Source organism: Vidua macroura, chromosome 2, assembly GCF_024509145.1.
Source record: "Vidua macroura isolate BioBank_ID:100142 chromosome 2, ASM2450914v1, whole genome shotgun sequence".
NCBI lineage: Eukaryota > Metazoa > Chordata > Aves > Passeriformes > Viduidae > Vidua > Vidua macroura.
In genome coordinates this window covers 33,472,577-33,489,688 of record NC_071572.1, presented here as the reverse complement: position 1 = coordinate 33,489,688, position 17,112 = coordinate 33,472,577, and the positions used below count along the sequence as shown (strand labels likewise).

The window sequence follows — 17,112 nt, the reverse complement described above, 5'->3', positions numbered from 1 at the left end:
CCCATCTTCCCTCCACAGGGAGCAGCTCCTCTGTGCCAGCAAGGTACCTCACAGCACCGGCCTGTGGGAGCAGGGGGAACTACAGCAGAAGGTCGGGTAAAACCAACGTGAAGCCAACATGGCCCAGGAACCCGCTGGCCCCACTTTGTCCTTTGCACGCAGACTGGTGGGTGTTCAGCTGCACACGCCTGCGGGATACATGAAGAGGGATCAGACAGAAGGCCTGGCTGCGGCTCTTCCTCTCTAACTCACTTTGTCCGACCAGGGAAAACCAGCCATACTACAGCATAAGCAAATACATTGAAAAGGAAGGCCAGGGCAGCAAATGGTCTGTTACATTTGCTCAGCTAGGCAGAAACAAAAGCCAGGCTTGCACTATTTGCTATACACAGCAAATTTGTGCTCAGCGACTCTTTTTTGGGAGGCTGAAGGGGAAGGGTTTTCCTGGATACTTAACTTGTTAAAGTATTGCTAAATCTGCAGAAATAATTTACTCCTGATGGACACAGTACTCATGAGTTTTACAACCTGCCAGACACAGAGGGTCTGAATAAATCACAACAAATGAAAATATTGTTAGCAGTTTCATAATTTAATGAAAAAGTACTTGTAAAAAGGGGACATCTGAAAAAGACCGAGTCCATCTTGGAAAATTGAATATATATATATATTTATATATATAAAACAAAATGCAAAAACACAACAAAAAATTGACAAATAAGGTTAAGAGGTAATACTTCAAACAGTTAGCCACCGAACGCACAATAAAAACTAGCAAATGCACTTTGGGGACAATACTTGAGAACTACATAACCAAGGGCTCCTTCATATGCCTATTAAAATCATGTAAAAATTAGCAAAACCATTGCCCAGACTGGAAACAACTGAATTGATAACCCCAGAAGAGCAGAAACTCTGAGTTTTGCTTAAGCACCATTTTCCCTCCCTTCTGTCATATGCTTCCAGCCACAAAATAACATAAACACTTTGCTGACCTCCCAGGTAAGTGTTCCCAATAAAAGCTTCATAAAATTTCATGGCCAGTGAGAGAGGATTACTAATAAATATTGAAGGAGAACTAAGAGAATCAGAACCAGAATACAAATGAATAGACATTTGTTTACTTATTCTGAATGACCCATGGCTTAGAACACAAAGCATTTCCCATAAAAATAAAATATGTGGAAACCTAAATTGCTACTGCATATTTACACCAAAAGAAATAATTTTGAAGACACAGCTCTAGAAAGATCAATTACACAAATATACATAAAATCAAGAAGAAAAAAAATTAATATGCATGAAGCAAACAGAGCAGATTGGCCAAATATACTTTTTAAAAAATTATTTCACTACTGAAGAGTCCTCCAGCCCCTGACCTGCTAGTCCTATTGCAACTAGGGAGATTTCAAAGTTAAAAACAAATCTGAAAATGTTGTTGCCATTTCCCAGCCTAAAAGCAATAAATTAAAACTATGAAGCAAAACCAAGTTGCTATTCAGATCCTGCATAGTCGTCTTCATGCTGTGAGGGAAACACCTTTTTGTTTGTAGACAAAACTGAACCCTCAACAGAGCTGTACAACATGCCCTACACAACCTACGGGTCATTCCAGCCAGTGACGTGGGGACAGAGGATGTTGCGTGTTTATGAAATGTACAGCATTTCAGACAAAAATAGTGCAGTAGCTTTGTTGATCAACACAACACCATCTGTAAAACAAGAAGTTAGTTTGCATTCAAACAAAAATCCCCTGTCTTTGAAACAAACAGAAAGGGATTCATTCCCTTCTCTACTCCTCAGTCAGTACTGGCTGAAATTTAATCACTATTTAACAACTGCTGATTTTAAAGGACGTACAAAAAATGTGTTAGACTGGGAAACAGCAACTGATCCAGAGGTTCAAAAGCAGCATAATAAAATAGTAGATTTTCAGCAATTAAAAAAACCATTTTTAATTAAACCATCATACTCTAAATGATGACTTGCTAAAATTTTACAGACCTAGATGCCAGAAGACTCCTCTGCCTGTGTTCAGGCAACTAGGGTTGAAAATTTGCACCTGAAAAAAAATTCAGCTAAAATTATTTCTAATTCAGCTGACTTTAAAAATACCAGGTAAAAACACCTCTGGATATGAAATCTCAGTTTCAAGAGGAACCTGGCATCACCGGTGATTGCCTAAATGTAAGTGTCAAATAGCATTTTTCTTTAAAGTAGTACATCTACTTTTGTAAACACTATCCACAAAATTAGCCATCTGTACTTGTTAGCTGGGTAAAATATTTACAAGTGCATCCCACAACAAGCATCTATGTACAGAGATTAAAAAAACTGAAGTACTAGAAGTTGTATATTTACAAAATAAGCGAATTATTGTGAAGAGAAACACAACCTTCAGCAAAAGCAGGGAATGGGGGCACATCTAGAGGTCAGTGAGTTTGGCAGCGCCAGCTGACACCTGCTTCTGCCCTCCGCAGGGAGCCTGCAAACGCCACTGCAGTTCAAAGCCTCCTGCAGAAGGGGATCATCACTTAGTAGTCACTTTGGGCCTGATCCAGCAGAGCACACTGGCATGTGCTCGGATATCTGAGCACAAATGTTCCCGGGGGAAACCAGCAGGACTTTTCACGTGCTTAACTTCCTAACACATCCGCAAGTGCATTGCTGGATCAAAGCCATACTGCAGGTGCCATAACAACGCAGTTTCAGTGTCTCCGTTTGCAGTCTCTTGCAACACGTTAGAGCAATGCAAGGACTTCTTCAAAACCTGTCCACCACCACGAGACTGCCTCCACATGAACACGGTGCCTTGCACTTAAGCTGGCAAGGGGGAAGCAGTTTCCTGAATTTTTGCACTATTAACCACTTTGTGCTCTCCCAGATATTACCCTCTGATAAAACACACAATTTCCACTTGATTTTGTGGATAACTGAGCTAACCTTGCAAAGACTGCAAACCAATTCACAGTTGAACAAAACTATTCTGATTTCTCTCCCCTCCCCCATCCCCTACTGCAGCTCTTCCTAAATAGGTCCTAGACTATTTTCTGGAACCTTTTGATGCTGAGCTTTGCACTGGTACACTGGAATACATAAAGGCTGAATTACCCCGTGGGGGCTTCTAATCACCTTTGTACCGAACTGTGAGATAGCATATTCTTTTTGTTTCTATTGTGACAGTCTCTTCCAAAGTCCTTACTTGGGCTTTCTCTCTCTGAGCTACTTCGTCTTAACCTCACTTGTTCTTTGTTTTCATCACTTTCTGCTTCAGAGTCACTCAGCTCTAAGTCAGGACAGTACCCATCGTTGTCCTGGTATGGAGCACCTTCAAGTGCCTGCTTGCTCCACAAGCGATCTTTTGTTGCAAGTCTTCTTGTTGGCTTTTCACAGCACCGGAGATCTTCCGTGGTCCTCACCAGACTGTTGGTAGCCTCTTTAAAGGACCGGCTGAAATGTTCTATGGTGGATTTTCGGAATCCACTCTGGCTGGCCAAGTGAGCTGTGAGCACAGACTCTTGTTCATAGGACGTCTGGCTGGAGCTGTCTCTCTGGCTCACATCTCCAGCCCTGCCCATCAGACCATTGGATTTGGACACCAGCCTTGAGTTCTCCTGCTGCACCCGCCCATTTCCAATGGAAGACTGTCCATGCAAAGCAGCCTGGAGCGCTAAAGGCTTCCCAGAAGGCTGGCTCCGGTGAAACTCCATCAGCTGCATGGGGCCAGAATCCTTTGCCTCACTCCGAGGCTTGCCGATCCCTGCCAGCAACCCATTACTTCTGCTGTCGTGCTGATACCTGGCGTAAGATTTTGCTTTAATTTCAAATGATTCCTTTGACATTGGCACACTCCGTTTGCTGTAAACAGTGCTGTTGTTGTCAGGAGAAAGCGGTCTGTTGCCAGGCTTCAGTGAGTTATTTTTGCAGTCTCCCAATGCTGATTTGGGCATTTTTAACTTCAGGGTGATCCTGGGAGGTGGGTAGAACAGTGTGCTCTCTAGTGCACTTGTCAGAGTATGGCCTACAGGAGAAAGAGGCGAGGAAGCAGAAGAAAAAGAAAAAAGGCCTTTTTAAAAAGCGTAATTTCTTTTGTCACCCATAACAAGTTTTATAGTCCATTATACAGTCATGCAACAGTAAGAAGCATTTGCAAATAATTAGTGTGAAATTACTTTAGGAAACTAAGGAGAAGTTGGGATAACCTAACTGTTCCAAATTATCTACTGCTTTGGAATTTAGGTAAGCATTTAAATATTTCAATTAAAAACAACAATGTGCCCTTTTTACAGGGCTTTAAGCCAGTGAATTGAACCAGTTTTGAGATATGACTGAAGTTGTTCCAATAAAGCTATAAAAAAGGTTCATATTGTTTTGGATGAAGAAAAAACAATGCTTCAAACTGAGTTTCAATTTGGACTTAGTTCAACTCTGCTTTGTACTATAAAATTCTCTAAGCTTTAAAAGTCTTTTTACCTCAACATATAAGTTGTTCATGGTAATACATGCATACAGCACCCATTGCAAGTATCAAGCTATAAGTATTAAAAAAAACCATTTGTATTTGTAAAGACATTAAATAAACTTAGTAGACATTTCTAATAAAATGCATTTACACAAAAGCAAGAAGCTTCAGAGTGCCACTACTTCTATGAAGTACTAGTCTGATCTAAAACAGTTAAAAAAAAAAAAGCCCCTTATCAGTACTAACGAAACCTATCCATGTTTCAGGGGCAGAGAAAAAAAGCACAAAGACTTCACTGGTGAAGTATGTATCTTGAAAGACCAGAGAGATCTTAATTTCACACAAAAAAATAGCTGCCCTTCCTATTAAAAAAAAATCCCAGTAACTACATTGGTATGCATAGGCTCCTCTTCTTTCCAAATGCTGTGTTCCTTATTTTAAAAAGTTGCTGTAAATGCAAAGGGCAGAGTGGGGTTTGACACCTCAGCATTCCCAAACAGTTACTAGTCCCTATTAATACCCAGAGTACTTAAACTCTTTTTGAAGGAAGGAGAGCAAATGCAGATAACAAGCTAAAAAATCTGCGCTGCTCATGGCGTGCACAAGGCGCATGAGAAAAGCAGCAATTCCCAGCAGTCACTCTTTCTGTTGCCTGAAGGAACCAATTGGTGCCAGCAAGCAAAAAAGCCTTCTCAGCTGGAGACCCAACCAGCAGGGTAGAGCTTGCTGTGGGGAACCAGTGCCACACTGTGCAGCAGCCAAAACAGCGCAAAAACCTAGAGATCAGCACCAGTTCATTTCTGCTGTCTGGATGCCACGGTGATAAACAAAGGCATATACCAAAAACAGCCATAAAATAAAGAAATATTCAAGTAAATATTTTAAGCAATTATAGAGTTCTCTCTGTGTTGCTACTTTGATTGACTATGTACTTGAAGAAAATTCTTAAAGGTGTTTTTACATGTTAAAAGCACTAATCAGGAACATAAAGAGAATACACTGCTTTAGTTTAAATACAGGCAGGATTTATAAATATTTTACATTTATATTATTACCTGCAGCAATTTCCTGATTAATGAGTTGGACTTGCAAGTTGAAGACCTGTTCATGTACTTTACTGTGGGACAACTTCAGTTTCTCTCTCCTGCTTACCATGTAGCAGAGATTTCTTACCTACAGAAGAATAATAGGAGACTTAAAAGGCAATAAGAAAATAAATCCAGACATAGTTTAAAAAGTGTATCAACATTACATTACATTACTTGGTACATTACATTACATTACTTGGTAAAGTTCTTGTGAATATTACTGAACATACTTAACTATTAAAAAAATGTTCAGCTTGGAAAAGAGAAGGCTCTGGAGAGCTCTCACTGCAGTTCTTCCATATATGAAAAGGGATTATGAGAAAGACAGAGATACCAGAGCCTGTAGTGACAGAAAGAGGTAATGTTTTTGAACTGAAGGAGGGTAAATTTACACTGGGCATAAGGAAGACATTGTTAACAGTGAGACACTGCAACAGGTTGCCCAGAGAAGCTGTGGAGGCCCCATTTCTGAAGCATGGATGGGGCTTTGAGCAACTTGATCTCATGGAAGGTGTCCCTTGTCCATGGCAGGAGTGTTGGAACTAGAGAGTCTTTAAGGTCCCTTCCAACTCAAACCATTCTGATTCAGTTGCACATAATTCTACTTGTTTGAGTTAATAGCAACATTTTTATCTAAGGCAATAAAAAAGAGACACTGACAGTTCTTGATCAACACCTAAACGTGCTTTCAAAACACAAAAACAGCATAGGGGCTGGTTGAAAGGTATTTGCCAAACACGCTTTCCCCAGCACTCAGTTCCATCTGTTCAGAACTGGAATCTCTTTACCTAGAAACAAAATTCCAAGATTCCCAAATTTATATTTGTCCCAAGATATAACAGAATAGAAAATCTTGTGGCACAAGAAATTCAGAAACTTGGAAACCGGCGTTTCAAATTATGAATCACCTCCACTCAGAAAAAGTATATCAACAATATTTGGTGCAAACCAAACATTTACCAAACAAAAAGCTTTACATGGTCTCTTGAAAAATAATAAAAAAAGCCACCCTCAAGTACCAGCCCTCCATCTGAGGCATTTTATGGGTTTTATATTTTTTCTTGAAGTAAGCTTCCATATCTAAAGCAGTCCCGGAAAAGATCTGAGATTGATTATGACAGATTAAAGACAACAGTTACACTGACAAGTGCAAATCTTGGCTCCAATAATCTTCCTGTATTTTCATGTTGTTCTCTTCCCAATATTGTTTCCCCTTTTCTTACAACACTATTACCTCTCTTCTGCTTTTACTTCCCCTGTCCTCATCACATCTATTTTACTACCTTTTTTACATTCATTACCTTCCTCTAAGCACTTGAAAATTGCAGGTGACCCCTACCCAACAGGCCAACCTAATGGGCAACCTCCAAGAGGTAACAAGCCTTACTCTTATTTTCTTTTTATTAAAAGTAACTTATTTTTTCTCATTTAATTTGTATTACTACCTACTACTACAGTGGGTCAAATAAATTTCTTCATTTTTTGAACATTTACTCAACTGAAGCTGAAGTTATAGAGTCAATTACCAAACATGTCCATTGTGCATAGAAATATGCATCTTAAAACACATGAAGGAATAACCTTTAAGCAAGTTAGGAAGCACTGCTTTCACCTTAGGTCTTTCACTGGACTGAGAGAGGCAGCACCTGAAAGCCTCTGCAGCAGGCAGTACAGTATATCAAAAGACTGGAGTTGAAGGCCTTTTTTTTTTTTTTTTAATTATTATTTTTAAAATCGCCTCACTTTGCTTTCCCCATTCTCACTTTCATCCACAAACAAAGACCTTGCTCACCTGCAAACAGTTTTTCAAAACTTTACAAGTTAATTCTTACCCTCTCTAGGTCCTGCCTTAAATGCATGAACATCCTCATGCGAGTATGAATGCTATCTTCTTTTGGCTGCACCAAGCCATTTTCTTCATCCTCCTTGGGAGGAAACAATGGTTTGTTAAAGTTACTTTTTCGCTTTAATTTCCAGTAATTGTAGATGAAGTCTACAGCAAGTTTTGGAAGGCCCAGCTCTGCTGCAACATCCTCCACTTTTACTAGTGAGTAAAACTCTTCTTCCAGCTCTCGGAGTTTTTGGGCTCGCAGGCTCGTTTTCTCACTCTCTGTTTGCTTCTGCTCTGACACGCTCTTGGGGTGCTCCTCAACATCAGGCAGCGAATTCTGTTTGTTCTTGCTGTGCTTTAGACAGTAAGACTTGAACTTGACCTCATCCCCATCATCCAGGATAGTCTTCATCTCTAAGCTATGCTCAAAGGCACAGGTGACATGAAAGGCAGTGATGCAGCTTTTCACGGAGCACTGCAGACAAATTAAAACAAAAAGCCTCAATTACTAACAGTAGCAGCAAACTAGAAAAAAGGGACATAACTACCTCAACTGCATGAAAATCCATCCCTACCAAAACCAATTTCCTACACATTCTTAAAAATATTGATCCCTTTGAAGTTGGTATTACCCCATATAGTATTTTCTTGTTTGCAGAGTGTTCAGTGGAAGTTTTCTGTTCATCTTTGATACACATAGAACTGGCTCTTAAACACCTCAGCTTTATTCAAAAGACAGCAACCCAGACTAATTCTTCTGTCTAGTCAACTAATGTGATAGCAAATGGCTATGAAGAAGCAGACAATATATACAACAATATATCCAACAGTCATCTCCATTGTAAAGCATCTCTGAACACAGGAAGAACAAAATGCAAAACTGAAATTGCCCTTCTGACAAATTCCCCCCTGCAGAGTCACTATGGGACAAGTACATACCTGAATGCAAGCACCAGTTTTCAGTTTGCACAAACTACACACTAGAGCCCATCGACTTGGTGGAATGTGAGACACCTTTGTGATTGGCTCCATCCTTTCTGGGCAAGCAATACTAACCTGTAAAGAAAAAAAGCAGTGTAGAAAACAGTTATCAAAGGGAAAAAAAAGCCCAAGCTCTCCCTTTATACTAGAAGAAGAAAGTCATTCATCTCTTCCTGCAAGATCTCCATGTACTCCTACTTCTCAGAAAGGGACCCCAAAAGATCCCACATGCAGACAATAGTGTGGAATGCTATCATTTTAACCTGGTGACTTGAAGTTGCAATTATTCAAAACATTTGAGGCAGCTACAGAACGCCTTTGTTATTAACCAATGTCCTGATTCCAGCCAGGAGAGGGTTAATTTTTGCAGTAACCAAGAGGGAGCATGGCTAGGACCCAGAGGTTATTCTGTACCAGCTCACAAAATTTTCCAAGACTGGGGGGAAGGGCTCTCTTCTGGTCAGGTAAGTGTGGTGTGAAGCCAGTGGTCGGGTAGCACTGGCTCCTTCCCATTACTGATATTGTAGCTCTTACTGTTTGTTTTTCTTATTTCACTGATGCTTCCAGTAAATTCTTCTTTTCTCTATCCATGATTCTTACCATTTGTGCCTCCAAATCCCCTCTGCAGCCTGGTGCAAGGGAGGGGGGAGTGGTGCATATTTTGAAGTGCTTCAGTGGGAACACTAAATTGGGGAATACCATTGCTAAACCACTACCAGTTGAGAGACTGCAGCAAGTGTTGCTCTAAGTTTATTTCCATTCCCTTGTGGATTTTTGGTTTTTTTCCCCTCTGTGCTGCTTTCACAGGTCTGACTTAAAAAATGCCAAAATACAAGCCCCTGAGAACAAAAGAGAAACACTTTCCTGAAAAGTTCCTTCTATAAAATCCCTAGATCTGCTATGGTATCTACTTCTGTCAACTCAAGATTTGGGACAGAACCAGATCTATCAGTCAGCAGCCAGGAAAAGCCTCGCTTCCCAGCTTTGCCTCTCCACTGAGCACTCCTGCCACAAGAGATAATCCTAATACACCTTCCTAACTATGGACTGTATCAAATATAATTTGAGAAAAAATACAACAAACTTCTCTTATGGCAAAGCAGGATATATTGTGTTGTGTTAGTTTTCACAGAATCAGTTTGGATGATCAATTTGTCTCTAGTAGATCAGATTATAGATATTACTAAAAGAAAGGAAAAAAAAACCCCAGATATAGACAGAATAGCTTTTTCTATTCTTTGTTATATTAACTTCCACATATACATTGTGATAGAAGTTTCTCAGTTGCCTGTTGTCTATACAGGGAAATGAGGACTTTCCTCTATGATTTGGAAACCAAAACAGATATATCTGTATCTGTAGGCATCCCTGAGCCACTCCTGACAGGATTTATCCAAGCACAGAAACAAAAACTTGGCCAGCTCTGAATGACTAACATGCAGAACTGGGCCAGTATGAGAATGGCACGTGGCAGAAGATTTCAGTGGGATAACTATCCCAAAAACACCAGTCTCCAAAAGCTTGGATTTTGACACTTCTACAACACTTTCTGAACTCAGCATTTGTGTGCCTTGAAGGGCTACCTGGCTGAACCAAAACCACAATGCTGATACTCCACACTTTCTAAAAACAATTCATCTGAATAGAGCAGACCTGTATTTCCTGTGGTGGGACTATGGGCTTCTGCTCAAAGGGGTCAAACGTAAGAATTCAAAGAAAGGAGGTTCCTAGGTCATGCTCTGTGGCACTGTGAGGCCAGAAGAAAGCTGATGGCTTAAAAAAGCAGTTAAGGACGAGATTTGAACAACAATTATTTTGGTTTTGTACAGTAATTTTCATAGATTAACTCCACAGTAAGGGACACCCAGGAAAATCTGGATTGTATGAATTAGTTTAACATGTGGTAACTGAACTGGCAGCTTTACAAGAGCCAGTAGACAAAGCTGAATTTTTTAGCTTCCCTTTGGAGGTACATCATCAATCACTTGATGCACATACTCATTTTAAAACCTGTTTAATCCCTAAGGATGAAAAGCTTTGCTTCAGGAGATCTCCTCAGTGAGGTAGACTTACCCAAAGATAGCAGTGCTAAATCACAGTTGCTATGCTCAGAATATTTTTGCTACTCTCTCCTTATCATGCATTGCTTTAAGGATCATTTATGTAGGTGGAAAAAAACAGCTTTGCAAGAGATTACTCAGTTCATCATTTTCACATTAGAAAAAAAAAGCTGACCAACAGTTCATGAATTCATGACATACATGGACTCAAATAAGATGTTTGTTACAGTACTTCCCTCTCTGCCAAGTGCAAGCCCACATCTCCTGGAATATACTGAGGTCAACCAGCTGCATGGTATTTCCAAAAGTCTTCATTAGGAAGACACTGAGATGCTTCAGAAGATTGAGGTTTTAAAGAAGAACAGTCAGGCAACACATGATGCACTCATGAGACAGATGTGACTAACAATTTAACCTCTTGTGGTCTTCCTATAATTGGTGTAAAAGTGACAAGACTGTCCCTGGAATGCCCAAGTAGTTCAACAAAATCATGGTCAGTGCTCTTCAATATCATCAAATGTAGCCTTTTTGCTTCCAAAAGGAAAGACACTTTCATGAACCTAATTTGACCATGCTCAAAATAGCTGGTTACAAGTTGCACAGGTATTTCTGAAACAATATTGTAGGAAGACTGACTGTTACTACTACACTGAGAGACAAGACTTCCCTTAGGAATTAAGGGAGTGTATCAATGTGTCAGGTTGTCTATATTCTTTTCAAAAAGAAACCAGAATCTGCAATGATTTTTTCCTGGAGATTGAGTGATACCAGCTTTCCACTGAGCTTCTCAGCAGGAGCTGGGAATTGACACAGACCTTTTCCCTGTCCCTTTCTGCCCCCTTAATATTCTCCCTGCTCCTTCCCCAGAGGAGACTCATAAGGTCAGGAAACATTTATATTGGGAATACTGTTCATTCAGCTTGTAATGCTGACTGTTGATATTATCCCGCTTTGTAAAAGTACAAAGAGGCACTTACAGAGTCAGGTGCAATTTATTTATACTGGCCTTGTGCCACCTGCATGTTTCTGCAGAGAGGATTCAAGGCAAAGTCCGTTTGAACTTTGCTGCTCACAAGGGATCGGGAGAGCAGAGGCCAACCTTTTCATCCCCCCCCAAAAACTCCCATTGCAAGGCAGAAATGATCCATCTGCCATAACATGTAGTCATTTCCTCCATTTCTTCTTTGCAAACTTTTCAAACTTTGCATCAGGTTACATCTTGACTGCTATACTCAGTAGAAGTTCTAAGAGTGGGAGAGAGTGAAGACAATGGGTTGTTGAAGCCTATTATCCGTTATGCACATGATCAATCACCTTGCTGTCCTCTGCTTCCCTGCTAACTGTGCCACCACCAGCTGCACCAGTACACAAGGATCTGCATCAGTGGTTCAGCCCAGTGGCTTGAGCACAGCCACTCACAACAGCTGCTCAGGACAGTAAATTTTATCTTTCCTCGCCCGGGGGGGCATTATCACTTTCTGCTTCAGCTAACACCATATTGACTGGCAGAAGACATACCTATAATAGGTTATCTAAGGCAGAGAAACACCTTGAATTTCAAAACACTCAATACAGGTTTTCTGGTATCAGTGTTTCCTTTTTTGATTTTTTTTTTTTTTTTTTAATTTAGAAGAACACCTTAAAAAAACCCCATGAAATAGACCACACATTTACACTAAAGCAAAGTAAAGGCAGAAGAAAAAGAGGATATAAACCAACGAGTACTCTTTGGAAAGTAAAAACCTTCAACTGTCCCAATCAGCCAAGGGAGCAAAAAGAAAGCCTTTAAAAAGCGTTAACTCCCAAGGAAGGCAGGGAAGAAAAAAGATTTTAAGACAGTGCTGAATGTATTAATGCAGGAGAATACCTGGCACAATTGACTTCAACAGTGCTAGACTACACTTGCTGACTCATGAAGCCTCTTTGAACCTTTTGCCACAAGACAGACATTTATAGCCCCTTCCTCCCTGCTTTCTTCCATGCTTCACTTTGTTAGGGCCACAAGAGGAAATACCAGTGACCTTGTAATTAATGTTTCTTTTATGGAGTTCCAGCATGCTAGTACCTTGGAAGAAAAAAAATAGATATATGATAATACACATTCTCCCCTAAAGCATCCATCCCTGGGTCTTCAAACTCTATGTCCTTCTTGCCCCCAGCAGCACATAAAGCCGCTCCAGACAGGAACTGACCTGCCATTTTAGTAGAGATTTACAAAGGGTTTTCCTGGCTTCTCTGGAAACTGAATTGTTTTACAAGTGACTATACAGAAGCCTGCGAGAATGGATCCAAGAGGCATTTCCCATGCCTGCAGGCATGTGCCACCTCTTCACTATGCCTGACACACTTGGCGTTGGTGTGGAGAGGAGGAGGTGTCCAAAATCTGGAATCACTGAATGGGCTGTGGAAACAGCTGGATTCAAGCTCTGGGTGCCCTGGGTGTCCCCCAGTAGCTTCTCTTCCTCAGCCAGAGGGAGATGGACAGGCAGGAAGTCAGAGTGTGCTTCCTGCCTGGCCATCACCACCTTCCCAAACCTCACCGTTCCTTTGCTGATGAGAACAGCAAGGCAACCACATGCAGAATGGACCTCTTAGAGACACCAGTCAGCTCAGAGCCAGGACAGCTTCCAGGCAAGACACTTCATAAGCACAAGAGAAGTGGGTTTTTTTTAAATAAGTATTTTTGGTTTTTTTCTCAACTCCTCTCTCCTTGAAGGTGAAAGAGATGACAGAAACTACAAGTAGGCCTGAAGGGAAAAGTGCAACTGCAAAGAGTCTCCTTAGAAGGAGCTATATGCCTGAGACAACTAAAAATTACACATTATATCCAGTTGCTAAGTCAAAATAAACCAAATCAAAATCTCAGCATCTTCCTCAAAGTTGTGCACACATCAGACCTGTCTGCACTTGGGAGCAGAAAATTTAGAAAATACTGTACCCTTGATTTTATGGTGCTGACAGATCTGGCTACTGTCTCACATTAAACCACCCACCATAATGGATTTGTGAATCTTACCAGAAATAAAACATAAATATCCCAAGTGCAAAATTAAACACAAACTCCATCTATACCTAAGTGAACTTTCTGATTTACAGAACTACACTGTGATGCTAAACTTAATTCAAAATGGAGGAGGAGGTGTAAAACTTCATTATTAAATTCTCCATATATGTTATGCACAGATATAGCAAAAAAGCCTTTACTTATAAAGTGTATACAACATGGAGATAAAAATTCTCATCTCCCCACCATTCAGAAAAATTCTAATTCAAAGAAACTTTAAGTACAAATTGCAGCATACATCTTAGAGAAATAATGCAGTGCAGGCATCCTTCAAGCAAGCAAACAAACATAACTCTGAAAAGAGTGGAGGTACTCATGCAAATTACACACATATCTGAGCACACAAATTCATCAAAAAATATGAGACAATGAAGCTGCAGTTGTTAGATACCGCTTATATCAGTGGCCCTTTCTAGCAGGTCACAGATACTATAATGACACCAAGAAGTGATTGCTGACTAAATGGAGGCGACAAAGTGACTCATTAAGGGAATACAAGCTGGGCTCTCTCCCAGACTTCACAGACTGAGCATGCCTATCAAAATAAAGCCCAGTATTACGTCAAAGACCTTAAATCATGAGAATGTCAAAAAGCAGAGGATGGAACTAGAAGGAGGAGGACAGGAGAGAAATTTACCTCTGGAATCCAAAGAGCACAGCTCACATGTGCCCACTTGGTCCCTGTCCTGGTAGCTTTCATGGCACCTCCTCTTTTAGGACAGAGGAGACACTGAGGATGTATTCCCAGGACGCAGGTGCGACACAGCCAGCTCCCTTCAGGTACTTTTAAGATTCCATAGCAAGCCTTGGAGAAAAACAGATATTGGAATCATTGTGCTGACATTGTTTCACACACAAGCATTCATAATCACACAGAGTCAAGCTTTCAAAAAGTAAAGGCACAATCTGGCCTTCACTTAATCTTTCTGTGATTTCTTTACTTTAAAATGAGTCAATTAATCTAAGAGAAACAGCCTCAAAAGCAATAGATTTTACACATGTTTATAAAACATATCCACTGGGACCGCACAACAGCACTGGTGTTACAAACCTTCACCTTTGCCTTTAGTGACTTTTAAACTTCTGAAGTAAACATGGATATTCCTTTAAATTAGCTTCTGTATCTAATACTTTCTAAAATCACCATTTCCTACTGCTAAAAATGTAATGCTCTAACATAATTCTATTTAGGGATAGGGATATGAGCTGTTTGACTGAAAATAATTTCCTGAAGTGTTTGTGGTTACAGTTCTGCGAACTTTTTTTCTTTAAATATTTATATAATATTGCAACAAAAATCACAGCATATACTGGAATTTTAAGATGCTGGGTTTTACACCTATTTCCCAAGCATTATACTTAACCATATGGAAAATGAGAGATTTCTTAAGTTTTGCTAGGTTTGAGAATTAAAACAAAGAAAGGAAAATAAATAGTTTAATTTCTAATTCAAATTCCTCATGATTCTTAATGGAGCCAATGGTGGACCCTGCTGTACATGCATATCCCCCCTACCTCCATGAAGCTGAGCATATCTGAAATCACTGGTTACCACAGAGGCCTAATTTCATGCAACCACTCCAAATAAAAGTTTTATCAAAAGGGTGGATATCACAGGAAATCTCAATTTCTAACACTATCTCTGGTAATGATAACATTAAAAGATTCAAAAGAATGGGATCATTAGTTGTAACCATTCTTTCAGATTAAATCTACTATAAAATTCCCATACTTGCCTTTCCAGCCTTCTGCTTACAATATCTCAGTATTTAATATTAAACAATATCATAAAACACTGCACATTTATGTCAAGCTTGTAGGGAGGGGGACTTTCCTGAATTAAATGCGTCAAAACTGACTAACCTAAATGTTTTTTTTTTTGATGTGCCAACTCCTGTATAAGCCCAACAGGGGGAGCTGCAATCCAAATTTTACAAGTGTTCTTTTCCTCCTCTGTGGCATATTCCCACCAGAATTCTTTCTGTTACTAGAGCAGAAGCGGCATTACATCTAAGATCATATCTAGGGTGTTGGAAATGGACTGAAACTACTTTCTAATTTTAACTGATAAGCAAAGGATGCCTAGACTACTAAAACAGTCATTTCACCATGTGTTTGAGCCAGCACAACAGGGTACCATGAAAGAGGAATTTTCTCACACTCCTCCTCCCCTCCACCTCCAAACTTGTGATGACAAACAGACCTAAGGCTACTTGTTGAACCAAAGCTGATCCAGATTAAAAATGAAACAAGTTATTGTTACAGTTAGGATTTGCTCTAGCCCTGTAATAGTTAGGATTTGCTCTAGCCCAGGCACACTCTCCAGTTTGTTTCAAGCAGATCCAGCACAGGGAAGAGTGAGGGGCAAGAAGGCAGCAGACCATCAACTCAAGCTCAGCTGTCAGCAGACAACCATGAGCCTTTGACTGCAAACCCATCACTACTCCTTAATAGGCACAAGCAGGGACTGAAGCAAGCAGCCCATCTGCCAACCATATTCCTGTCACTGGCCACCTTACTGCCAACTCAGGCTCCCACGCTGCTTCACACAGGGACTCAGGTCAGGAAAGCAGCCGGGCTAGAAGCCAGCCCACTGTGAGCAGGAAGGTGACAGGTCTTTTTTCAGTCAGATGTGTTTTCCAAATATTACTTGCAGTCAGTACAAAAATGCATTAAAAAAAAAAAACAAAAACAACACTTTCTTGTTCTCCTTTCAATTTGTAGCAAAACTCCCTTCCAGAATAGGATGCACAAAAGCCACAGGATTCATACCACTCTTCTGATAAGGATACCTTTACCTGACTATGGTGAGCTCAGGCAGTGTAAAGTCTTGACTACATCTGAAACACTATAAACATGAGCACCATTCAGACTGAGACGATGGTTTCTGCAGGTGCTGATGGCTTCTGAAAAGGATCACTCTATAAAAGTGCCTATATATGGTTCCAGATGGCTAAATTTGGACAGTCTATGTCTGACTAAATAAGTATTCAATAAAGGCAAAAAAACCCTCTGAAACAAATGATCTTTAGATTTCTCACAAACAGGCAAGCCAGTATTTCCTGTCCTGTTTATCTTCAAAAGCAGATTTAGTAATAGGGGGAACAATTATTTACGGTCATAGAAGAAATACTTGCATGTCCCAAAACCACACTTTGCATTCCTGTTAGACTGTGGCTGTCCACTTATTAACTACGCTAGGCCACTTAATCTACTTGTAATTGTTATAGTGTAAAAATTCACCTCAGTATCGCACCAGCCTTCATATGTAGAAAACCCCAAAGTCCTCCACTTAGCATTTAACATCCATTCAAATTGCACATTTGCCTGGGTAAACTTAAACCACAGGAAAGTGTCAACATTTCTGCAGGCACTAACCTGATGGACACAAATGTTACACTTGTCACAGAACACCATGTCATTCCCATCTTCACTGTCCGGGGACCGGCACACATCACAGATGACGTCCTCATCATATTCGATACCCAACCCTTCTTCTGTCTCGATGGCGTGATTCATATTCTCATGACAGTGCCGCTCCAGCACTTCAATTGTCTTCTCCATTGTGTTTTCATCCAGGAGCCCACATCCTACAAAAGAGAAAGGGAAGGGCAATTAGAGGACAG

At 40.3% G+C, this 17,112-nt stretch overlaps 1 protein-coding gene across 1 annotated transcript in view; it reads right to left on the bottom strand.

Moving 5' to 3' along the window:
* Window positions 1-571: 571 nt before the first annotated feature.
* The window catches only part of JADE3 (jade family PHD finger 3), a 45,861-nt gene continuing 29,320 nt past the window's right edge, over window positions 572-17,112 (bottom strand). The window contains exons 6-11 of the mRNA XM_053971188.1: window positions 16,865-17,076; window positions 14,124-14,291; window positions 8,321-8,437; window positions 7,383-7,856; window positions 5,518-5,635; window positions 572-4,021 (exon numbers count right to left, since the gene is read on the bottom strand). Of these exons, the coding sequence (XP_053827163.1) occupies window positions 3,129-4,021; window positions 5,518-5,635; window positions 7,383-7,856; window positions 8,321-8,437; window positions 14,124-14,291; window positions 16,865-17,076 (1,982 nt within the window). The 3' untranslated portion in view covers window positions 572-3,128. The remainder of the gene's footprint in view (window positions 4,022-5,517; window positions 5,636-7,382; window positions 7,857-8,320; window positions 8,438-14,123; window positions 14,292-16,864; window positions 17,077-17,112) is intronic.